General features: G+C 43.2%; 1 protein-coding gene across 1 annotated transcript in view; it reads right to left on the reverse strand.

Moving 5' to 3' along the window:
• The window catches only part of Ttl (tubulin tyrosine ligase), a 32,573-nt gene that overhangs the window by 10,872 nt on the left and 9,637 nt on the right, over positions 1-12,064 (reverse strand). The window contains exons 3-5 of the mRNA XM_028754828.1: positions 10,224-10,456; positions 4,292-4,427; positions 3,155-3,424 (exon numbers count right to left, since the gene is read on the reverse strand). Coding sequence (XP_028610661.1) covers positions 3,155-3,424; positions 4,292-4,427; positions 10,224-10,456 — 639 coding nt within the window. The remainder of the gene's footprint in view (positions 1-3,154; positions 3,425-4,291; positions 4,428-10,223; positions 10,457-12,064) is intronic.

Consider the following 12,064-nt stretch of genomic DNA (forward strand, 5'->3'; position numbering starts at 1 on the left):
TGGGAGGGAGGGAGGGAGGGAGGGAGAGAGAGAGAGAGAGAGAGAGAGACAGAGAGAGACAGAGAGAGAGACAGAGAGACAGAGAGAGAAAAGAAAGAAACCTAAAAAACAAAAACCCAACAGCACTCAGGGGGACAGAGGCAGGTGGATGTCTGAGGCCAGCCTGGTCTACAGAGTGAGTTCCAAGTCATCCAGGACTACACAGAGAAACCCTGTCAAACAAACAAACAAATCACAAAAAAATTCAGGGAGGGGAGAGGGAAGAAAGAGCACTCTATTAAACATTTTAAAGCATTTTCTCTATGAATAAATACTTTAAGTGAAGTTTTTTGGTTTTGTTTTTCATCATTGTTTTGGATACAGAGTTTCATTGTGTATGCCTGGTTGTGTGGACCTCTCTATGTAGACAAGGCTGGCTTCAAACTCAGAGATCCATCTGCCTCCTCCTTCCAAGTGCTGGGATTAAAGACGTCCAAGAATCGACTCATGTGAGAATTCTGAAGGCTTGTGAGAAAACACCAAGAAGACAAGAGTCTCGTGACCTCAATTTACTCAAAACCCAGAATTATTCTTGGAATATGGTTTCGTCCTTCTCCCAGGAGTAGTGCATAGGAGTGAGTTTACAATAGGTTATACATTACATCTGGCTATTGTTATTTGTTTACATGCCTCTATGGAAAAACCATGTTTTTCCCTTGTGTGGCTTGTCTCTGTGATTGTACACTCTATTCAGGTGACTCTTCTCAACCCTCAGAGTATAAATTATCTGATGCTGAACAGAGCTGACTGTGGCACGAGACGTAAGTCTACCCACGTGTCTGCTCCGTTCTCCCCGTTTCTGGCTCCTCAAGATCAGTAAACACACTACCACACCTGGCTCATTTAAGAGTGTTTTGATTAAAATATATTTTAAATGATAAAAAATTTAAAGGAATTATTTATTTATTTTATGTATATTAGTACACTATAGCTGTCTTCAGACACACCAGTAGAGGGCATCGGATCCTATTACAGATGGTTGTGAGCCACCATGTGGTTGCTGGGAATTGAACTCAAGACCTCTGGAAGAGCAGTCAGTGCTCTTAACCACTGAGCCATCTCACCAGCTCCCTAAAATATGATCATTCTTAAAAGTCAGAAGTTTAGTGAAAAGGGAAACAACAGGAAAGGATAAAAAGACAAGCGTTGCAATCTGACACACAAAATTACACTTTTTATCTGCTAGGAGGTTAGGATGAATAAACTCCAGTAAGAGTTTTCACTGATTGAAGCTGCAGGCAGTGCTTCCTTTTTTGACTACAGTAGGAGTCAGCAGGAGGTTGGCTGGGGAAAAAGATAACCTGATGGCTTCATTCAGGAACACATCCCTGCACTGCACGGAACAGCCAGCAGGGGGCGTGGAAGTGTCCAAAAAAGAGTAGGGATTCCTTTTGCATATTTTATTTTCTTGGTGAAGGAATTCTAACCATCCTATGACTACCAGACAAAGTATAGGTCTAAAACGTAAGAAACAAGAAGAAAAACAAGACGAAAGATAAACAAAAGTAAAACACAAGGCATAAAATCCATGTTTGTCAACTGCTGAAAGGACACATTTTGTAACAGTCACACAATGGAATAATACATAGTAATAAAGAAAAACTTACTGCCTTGTAGATAAATACAGCAATACAATGTCAACAAGAGCTGACCCTAAAACAGGAGCCATAGTACCATTTACACCGTTTAAAATGAGCACCCATGACTCCAGCCACAAAGACCGGAAGGATACCTTTGTCAAGGAATCCTATTCTAAAGGAGCTAAGAGGATACTCCGGGATGCTGGGTTTCTTTCTTTCTTTTTTCTTTCCTTCTTTCTTTCTATTTACTTACTTATTTTGGAGGAAGGGTCTCAATATATAAATTTATTTATTTATTTATTTACTTACTTACTTACTTACTTGCTTACTTTGGGGGCATGGTCTTATCCTATAGCCCAGGCTAGCTGGAGCCTTCAACCCCTGCTGCTTTAGCCTACCAGAGGAGTTTGCATACTGTAAATATCTTCCTCATGGTTTGTTTATGGTTATGAGCGTAACTCGGAGCTCACTGAGTCACACTTCAGTGCACTGCACTTCAGTTTTACAATTAGAAGATTGTGTACCCTACAATACAGAGTACTGCCAGTGAAGCACTACTCCTAGGTACACCAGAAAATGCATCAAGAGGAAAAAAAGACAATAGAAATGAACTCTAAGTCAGGAGCAGGTAAACACAAATACACGGTTACCATTAAATATAAGCTATGCATACAGGGTCCCTAGAGCTAGCTGTCTTGCCAGGGCAGATGCATCAGTGTGCTCTGGGTTCAAGTGGGAGACTTTAGTATATAAGGTGCAGGCTGGGTGCCACCCATTCAAGCACACATGTGAACTCACACACACGCACAGGAACCTGCACATACACGTGTGAACACACATACAGACACATGCACCACACATATCCACACCTGAATAAATAAATAGATAAATAAATAAACAAATAAATAAATGTGAAACCACACAATGTCCCTATGACCGTAATGGAATTATGAAAAATCTACCAACTCGTGGGTAATAAGCAAAGTATTTTAGATCACACTGGCAGGATGTAAGCATTAAGGAAAATAAAGATTTTGATATGATAAAAATATAAATATAGCCTCATATAATCTGTGGAAAACAGAAGAAAAACTGAGACACTGTATGGTTTGCTGTTGTGTCTATCTTTCTTTTTACTTTTAAATAAGTTTATACTTTTGTATTAGCCTCAAATCGATTTTCCAACTTTTCACCTTAAATAACTGTAGAAGACAAATCAAATTTCTCAAAGAACAGACAGGAGGAGATAACAAAAAAGATAAGAAGATGGTTAGTAAGAGCCAAAGTTGATCTTTTAAAAAAAGATTTAATCTATCCAAGTAAACTAGAGAGATGTGAATTATCAAAACCTAGAAGAAATGAAGTGATATTCTCACAGATATATTCTATAGACTGTAAAGTGAAAATACTGAAAAACTACAAATGTTCTCCACCCATAAATTAGACAGCTTTAGGAGGACAATTCTCTAAAAGGCATAAGCACCTCAAGTTCCTTCCAGAAGAAACATAAACCAGAAAGGTTACAGAGAACTTACCTTATGATGTGTTTGATCTGCAGCAAAATGGTACTTTCTAAGGTGATGTTCAGAGCGCTTGTTAGGTACTGATTGAACTGCTCGAAGAACATTTCATTCCCTTCTTCATATTTCCCATAGTTCTTTGAGTACTCTTTCTGAATGCAGTGATTGGTCAGATGGCAGGTCTTATCTTGGAAATTATCAACATGATATGGTTCTGAAGCAGTTCGAAGCACACCCTCTCTATAGAGGTAGATATTATATTGATGGTCAACCAGGACCCAGCTTCTGCAAGCCAACAAACAGTCTTATTCAGATACCACATTTTTAGACATGACCTCCACACCTTGATTCATTTTATTATCTATCTATCTATCTATCTATCTATCTATCTATCTATCCATCCATCCATCCATCCATCCACCTATTTTTGATACAGAGTCCTGCTGCGAGGCCCTGGCTGGGTTAGAGACTTCCTTTGAAGACATCTGCCTGCCTCTATTACTTCCTGTGCCAGGATTAAATGTGTGTGCAACCACCTGGCACACACCTTGACTATTTGTGGGGACGGTACAGTATAGAAAAGGAGAAGGTTTGAAAGTTATATGAGGCAAATCATAAGCTAGCCAAAATAATGGCTTAGAACCGTAATGAAGCAAATGAAGTGTTTCACCATAAATAGTGAGAGACTTGAGTTCCTTGTGAAAATAGACAATTTTGAAGGCTATGGATGTGTTTGAGGTTAACAAATGATACCTCCACTTGCTGCGTTTGCCTTTTGGTGTCTTGACCAGCACCATAATCTAAGCAATGTTTTTTAGACAGGAGAACTAAAAGAAGAAGCAACAATTTTGAGAGGCGCGGCTGTGCTCAATGTGGCAACATGTTGGATTCAGCAAATGCTCCGTCCAAGTCCTCTCACCTCACCAGACCCCACCGGACCTCACCGGACCTCACCAGACCTCACCAGACCTCACCGGACCTCACCAGACCTCACTGGACCTCGCCAGACCTCACCGGACCTCACCGGACCTCACCAGACCTCACCAGACCTCACCAGACCTCACCAGACCCCACCAAACCTCACCAGACCTCACCAGACCCCACCACTCTGAAAAGACAATGGACATGAAGTCTGCTGACTCTGACCATTACCGAATATCAAATTTTCGGTGACCGGGCTCGAGGAGCAGAGGGTGCTCGAGGTATTTCTGGATCACGTGCACTTGGCCCTGGTTGTCTATGAAATCCAGAAGCTCCGACGCCTCTGAGGAGATGAGGATGCCTTCACCTGCAAACGAGAGCAACATGGACACTAACCCAGCTCATTCCAAGAAAGACAGCTCCTGACCAAAAGCAAAGGAAACAGAAAAATTCACAGGAGGGTTTCACTAGCCTGTTCCTCCAACCAACTGCTTGACCACCCTCCCTCCCCTCTTGCTGTCTCTTGCCCTCTGCAGGGTCATCCCATTAACTCCCCCATATAGTGTTCTCGGTCCTAACTTATGAAGTTTCAGGTTTTTAAACAAACTTATTAGAATTATTTATTTTTTGGTGAGTATATGCGTATGCCACACTGCTTGTGTGGAGGCCAAAGAAGTAGATTCTCTCCTTTGACCCTGTGGATCCCGGGGAATTGAACTCAGTTTGTCAGGTTTGGCAGCAAGCACCTTTATAGCTGAACCATATCTCTGGCCCAAAATTTCAGTTTTATAGATACAGTTTCTGAGTGGGTTAAGATATCACTGTCACTAGGTACCAGTTATAATAAGAATGACGGCTTGTGATCACCAAAATCTATTCTAAGATGATGCCCTATGGAAATGCCAGGAAGGCAAGCACACCGGAGCATCAGGGTAAAGGCACAGTCATAAAGCAGCACGCCCTGCAGCACGTTAGTGAAGACTGAAGGCATGGAAACAGCCCATCAACTATGACAAGCGACATAGCCTAAAACAATTTAATTGAAATACAACACACTAGAAAATCCAACCTTGTAAAGCATACAATTTGATGGTTTTTAGTATACTCAAGGGTTCTTCAAATTAGAATCCATTTTTAGAACATTTTCATCATCCCCCCCCCCTCAAAATTCTGCAACCATCTCTCCTTCCTCGCCCCGGCTCCTCACAACTCCTAACCCAATGTGGCCACAGACTGCATCCTCCTCACATTTCAATGAGCTGCATCACATGACACAGGCCACTTGTGTCTTCATGGGCACCAGAGAAGGTTTCACAGAGCAAGCTTTGTTTTGATGAGGTCTGATTTCTCAGTCCTTGTCTCATGGATTAACACGTACTGGTATCATGCTTACAGTTCCTTTGCCAGTCTCTCGCCTGATTTTACGTTTACTGTTCACATGAATTACAAATTAGATTTGCCTTGCTGTATGACGGTGAGTGGGTTCGTTGTCTTTTCTGTGACTGTGCACTGTATACAGTGCCACTTGTCGAAGTGTTTATCCTTCTTTTACGTTTGCATGTGTGTAAGTATGCAATATGCATCTGTGTGTGTGAATGTTTCTGTATGGGGGATGAATGTGTGCATGTCAGTACACATGTACTATGTGTGTGCATGTATGCAGGAGCTTGGGGTTGATGCTGGGTATCTTTCTCAAATTGCTCTTCTTACCCTTAGATAATTTACATGGGTCTCTGGCTGAAACCAGAACTTGCCATTTTGGCTAGCCCGGCTAACCAGCTAGCTCCAGGGAGCCCTTACTACTGCCTCCTAGGCACCAAGATAACAGGAGAGCTGCCATGCCTCCCTGGCTTTTACATGGGTCCTGGGGATCTGGCCTCTGATCATCATGCTTGCCCAGCAAGTGCTTTACCCAATGAGCTATGTCAGCTATGTCTTTCTTTTATTGACAGTAGCTAGTGTTGCCAATTTGATGAACTCCAGAATCACCTGGGAAACTGGGCCTCTGGGAACCGTGTGCAGGGGGATTATCTTGAATACATTATCTGAAGGGAGAAGACCCACCTTAATTGTGGGTGGGGCCGTTTCCTGGGCAGGGGATTCTGCACTGAATAGATGAAAGGGGACGGAGCAGCATGCACGCCCTGCTCTGGTCTTCAGACCGCAGAGGCAATGTGACCAACTGCTCCAAGCTCTGCTGTCCTGACTTCCTGGCCGTAATGGGCCTGTGCCTTGAACTGTGAGCTAAAATTAACCCTTCCTTCCTTACGTTGTATGGCCTGGGCGTTTCATCATAGTATCAGGAAAGGAAATGAAGACAGATGCCTTTTGCCTCTGTCAAACACTAGATGGACAAATTCGTGTGGATCTACTTTTGAGTTTTCAATCCTGATTTGTGGATTCCTGCTTCTGTCCATCTGACAAACTTCAGTGTCCTGGTCACTACAGTGATGCAGTATGTCTTAATGTCACCTAATGAGCAGAGTGAGTGATTCTACTTAACCTTTTTTAAGATCATTGAACATACTCTATGACCTGTGCTTTTCATACAGATTTTAGGAACTTTATAGGGAAATCCTGCTGCTCTCTTAACTGGAATCACAGTACACCTGCAGAGCAGTTTAGGTGAACTGGCATCCTTCCTCCGCTGAGTTCTACAGCCCATGGACACAGCCTGTCTTCACTCGGCAGGGGCTCTCTAACCCTGTTCTTAACCCTCCTAGCACTTCTGGGCCCCAGAGCCTACACACACTTTACCTTAGCATCTTATTCTGACTGGGGCGAAGTACAAAAGGAGTTGTGTTTAAATTTTGCTTTCTTCATGTCTTCATATGAAAGAGCAATGGACCATAGAGAATAAACCAGGCCTTGCCCACTTATGAAGAAAGGCAATAAAAACGAAAAGCAGTCACATGATAAGACCTAACTCTTCCATTGTCCTCTGCTGTTACACTTACTGTATGTTATGGGTTGCCCTGTGCTGTTTGTAATCTAATGTTAATTGTTTCCTCAAGAGGGGCCGCCCTGACGAGGAGCAGATCACATACTCAGGTGATTTTATGTGAAGCTATGTTCAGGTATATTTAAGTCGGTCTCAGACTTTATTTCTGACGGAGTTGAAGACTAGTTTTTTTTTTTTTTTGGTTTTTCGAGACAAGGTTTCTCTGTATAGCCCTGGCTGTCCTGGAACTCACTCTGTAGACCAGGCTGGCCTCGAACTCAGAAATCTGCCTGCCTCTGCCTCCCAAGTGCTGGGATTAAAGGCGTGCGCCACCAACGCCCGGCTTAGAAGACTAGTTATAGTCTCAGAGTCAACACAAGTTGTTTAGCATTGAGAGAGATGATATAAATTTGAGAGGATGATTTTCAGATGGTAATACAAGCTAAAACCAGAAAATAATTTAAGTATAGAATTGTAGCTTCTTAAGTTAGGATAGATGGTAGAGTGCTTTGTCTAAACTCACAAATATGATGGACTGGGTGTTAAGTGGATCTTATACTTTATAATTTGCATGGTTGTGCTCAATTTATATCTGAAAAAAAAAAAAGAGCCTTTAATTGAACAAAAAAGGGAAATGTTATGGGTTGTCCTGGTGCTGTTTGAGCCAACTGTACCACGTATATAGTAGCTGTAAGTAATACTTGTTTAGCAAGTGTAACAGCCATGTGTTGGTTCTATTAATTTCAACGTTTAGTCCCTACTCTGCTAAATTCTAATATGCACCTTCTCAAGCCTAAAGACAAAATGCTTCAAAATGGTATTCTCTGTTCACCACTTCCTGCTGCATGGTACCCCTCTGTCCTGCCTCAGTGGGGCCCAGGGACCAATGATGTCCTCCCAGCCACAATCTAGAACACCACAGATGCCTATTTCTCTTCTAGCTCCCCAGGTTATGACCAGAACCAAACTAAAAGGTAGTACTGAAGATGGAGTTACAAGAAAGAAGCAGAGGGCTGGAGAGATGGCTCAGTGGTTAAGAGCACTGACTGCTCTTCCAAAGGTCCTGAGTTCAATTCCCAGCAACCACATGGTGGCTCACAACCATCTGTAATGAAATCTGATGCCCTCTTCTGGTGTGTATGAAGACAGTAACAGAACAGTGTACACACATACATAAAAGAAAGAAAGAAAGAAAGGAAGAGAGAAAGGAAGAGAGAAAGGAAGAGAGAAAGAAAGAAAGAAAGAAAGAAAGAAAGAAAGAAAGAGAGAGAGAGAGAAAGAGAGAGAGAAAGAAAGAAAGAGAGAGGCAGAAGAGGCCCCTGGCTTCTGGCAAGAGCTAACTTTACCCATTTTTAAGAGGTTCCCAGCGATGCCTTCCTGTCTTATGATTGGTGGAAAAGAAGTTGAGGTCCAGTTGACAAGGGACCGAAATGAGTAACAATGGCCAGCCAGTCTTCCAAACCATAAAAAAAATAAATAAAATTCAAGTACAGTAGTTACAGCGGAGACCTGTGGTTATTACATTAGGTGCCTTCTCCTGAGCCTAAGCCTGAGTTGATATTGAGCCTTATCCCTTTCTGGGCATCCACTCCACACATGTATTGAGTGCATGTGAGGAAAATACAAAAGCAAATGAAACTGAGTCTGTGTTTATGTTGGGCTTCTAATGTATGGTGGGAATGGTCAGGATTTGAGATACAATCCTGGGAAGACACTAACAATGCAGGTTAAAGATACAGAAAGTAGAGCTGGTAAGATGGCTCAGCGGTTAAGAGCACTGACTGCTCTTCTGGAGATCATGAGTTCAAATCCCAACAACCACATGGTGGCTCACAATCAACCGTAATGAGATTGGATGCCCTCTTATGGGGTGTCTAAAGACAGCTACAGTGTACTTACATATAATAAATAAGTAAATAAGTAAAAACAAACAAACAAACCTTTGGGCCAAAGCAAGCAGGGCCGGAGCAGAAAAAAAAAGATACAGAAAGTAACAGACATGGGGCCATTTTAGACCAGAAAAGCCTTCTCTGACAAAGCAATGTCTGAGCTGATGGAGACACATCCCAGGTATAGAGGAAAATTTATCTATTTTGGGAGCTCCAAGGCAGTCTTTGTGTCTACATGACACAGTGAGCAAGGCCAAGAATGGGAGATGCCCTCAGAGATACGGGGAAGTGTCCAATGGGGCGGGCTCCATCAGGACTCCAAGACCCACCCTAAATGGATCAGGAAGTAACATAATCAGGTTTGTGTTTTTAAATCATCACTGTCTGGCAAGAGGAGAGCTGGCTGAGGGTCACATTGCAGCAACTGGGTAGAGAGACTGGTGGCTTTGATCCAGAATGGGAGTGTTAGAAATATAAGAACCCAATTCTGAACATAATTTGAAGGTAGCCCTGGCAAGACATTCATGTACTTGGCATAGATTATAAAGAGGAGGAATCCGAGACTCGAAGCTTCCTAGACTGGGGGAATAGTGGGGTCATGCACTAACTAGACAATGTGAAGGAGGAGCCGGCTGGTGGACAAGCTGGAAAGGACATGGAAAGTTCTATGTCAGACACTTCACATTTGTAATCCCTTTTAGAGACCGTGAGCGTGCCACTGACTCCAGTGAAGACTCAGGCAGTAAACATTAGGAGGCTACAGAAGGCCTTTAAAGGGCAGGACTAAAGTTCAGTAGTGGAGCATTGGCCTTGCATACATAAAGCCCGGGGTCTCATCCCCAGAACCCAATATCTCATCCCCAGAACCCAATAAAAGCCAAGCACAGGAGTGCATGCTTGCAACCCCAGCACTCAGGAGATGGAAACAGCAGGTTCAGGAGTGTCAGGTCATCATTAGCCAGCCTAGGCTACATGAGAACCTATCTCAAAAAAGAAAATCTTTTTTTTTTCCAGAATAAAAACTGGACACAGCCTTCTGATTGTGATGATTCTGTGTGAAGTCATTCATCTACATATATCAGTAGGGACTGGTGAGATGGCTCAGTGGGCAACAGTGATTGCTGCCAAACCTAATGATCTGAGTTCAATCCCCGGGACCCACATGGTGAAAGGAGAGAACATCACCTGAAGCATGTGCTGTGACGTCTACATGTGCATCTACACGCCCCACCCTCAAAACAAGGAAATGAAACAGCACCGAAACCTAACATGCCGTGGAACAGCACCCGGGAAGATCCTGAACTCGACAGAGAGCACAGCAATGGCCACTTACCTTTGGCACCAGCTGATGACTTTGCAATCCAAACATTGCCTTCCCCATCCTCTTTCTTTCTGTTATAAGAAGCCAAGAAGAATTCTCTCTCATCTGTCCTGGAGTTACTGACCGGAAGCTGGATGCCATTCTGCGCTGGAGCGACTGGCGTCTTGAGGTTAGTTGGATAAATCACATAGGACTCGGGGAACCATGAGCAGGACTCAGACAGCTCCGGACTGGTCTTGACTAGCCTGGCAGATAACAGAGGGTCAGTGTCTGTTCTCAGTAAACTGTCACCTTGCTTGGAAAGACTGATGCTTCCCCCCAAAGCTTTTCCAGAAGCTAAGACTCAGTCAGGGTTGTCCTCTATTCACGCCGAGCCTCCAAGGACAGGCCTTCAAGGCCTCCCATTCTCCAGTGTGATTCCAAAGCCATGTCCTGGTTAATTCAAAGGCTCATGATGGGATGGGAGTGTAGGGCCCTAGGTTTAATCCTCACCACCACATAAGCCAGACTTGGTGGTGCATGCCCATAATCTTAGTATCTGAGGGGACAGAAGAAGAAGGGTCAGAAATTCAAGGTCTGGAAGCCAGCATGAACTGAACTACAAGAGACACTGGCTCAAAACAAACAAGCAAAGAAATAACAAAACAACAACAACAAAATCTACAAGACGCAGAATTTAACTCTTTTTGTTTTTTTTTTTTAATCTCTCTAAAAACTCAATGTTGCCCTACACTGAGACCATTCAACCAATGTTATACTAGCTAGATCCAAAGAAAAACGGGAGCACACCTTTGGTCCTAGCACTGGGAGGCAGAGGCAGGTGGATCTCTAGAGTACAAGACTAGCCTGGACTACAAGAAAGAAAAAGTGAGGAAAGAAGAAAATATTTAAATAACTAGCAAAAATACTATCTTGGTCCATGTGGAGAAAAATCCAGGGCCAACTTCTTAGTCTAAACCATCCAAACACTAAGTAGTTTTATTTTAAGTACATTTTTTCTTGATTTTAGCTCAGGCTGTTATCCTGACAGGATAAAGAAGGAATGGGACACAGAACAGGAGCGGACTGAAGGAAATGCCTTCTGCTCTCAGAATGACATACACCACAGAAGATAATATCAGGCCCTGAGCATGGCATGTAACCACAAGGGATTCTCAGCATACTAACTCTCTGGTCACAGCCAGACCTAAAGGTTCAAGCCTCACAAATGAATAATTGAGTCACAGGGATGTAAAGTTCCACAAATGTGCAAGGCCCAGACAAGATGTAAGCCCCCAACTCCAGAGTCCTAACTGTCATGTTAAACCCAGCCCCAGGAATTGAAGGCACTGAGGTCTAGCCAGGACAAGCACAGGCCTCCCTGAAGTAGCCATTCATCCCCCTTCAGTCTAGAACAGAACTGCTCGTCTGAGTTCTAAAATCAAGAGTCAACCCACACAGGCAGGAGCATGCTGGGAGGTGACCTCAGAGCTGGGGAAGTGGGAGACACACACATCCCTGGGACTTGCTGGCCAGCCAGCTTAGCCTACTATCTCAAGAAAAAAAAAATTTTTTAAAGACTCAGTTTCTCTGTGTAACTCTAGATATCCTGGAACTCACTCTGTAGACTAGGCTGGCCTTGAACTCAGAGATCTACCTGCCTCTGCCTCCCAAGTGCTGGAATTAAAGGTGTGGGCCACCACACCCAGCAAAACATATTTTTTTTTTTAAAAAAGGTGAATAGTGACATTTGAGGTTAGTAAGAGTTAAGGTTAGTCTCTGGCCTCAAAACACATGTTCATCAGCACATACACAAACATGTTTGCATTCTCTCTCTCTCTCTCTCTCTCTCTCTCTCTCTCTCTCTCTCTCTC

The sequence above is a fragment of the Grammomys surdaster genome, unplaced genomic scaffold (assembly GCF_004785775.1).
Source record: "Grammomys surdaster isolate TR1022 unplaced genomic scaffold, NIH_TR_1.0 129, whole genome shotgun sequence".
In the NCBI taxonomy this organism is placed as follows: domain Eukaryota; kingdom Metazoa; phylum Chordata; class Mammalia; order Rodentia; family Muridae; genus Grammomys; species Grammomys surdaster.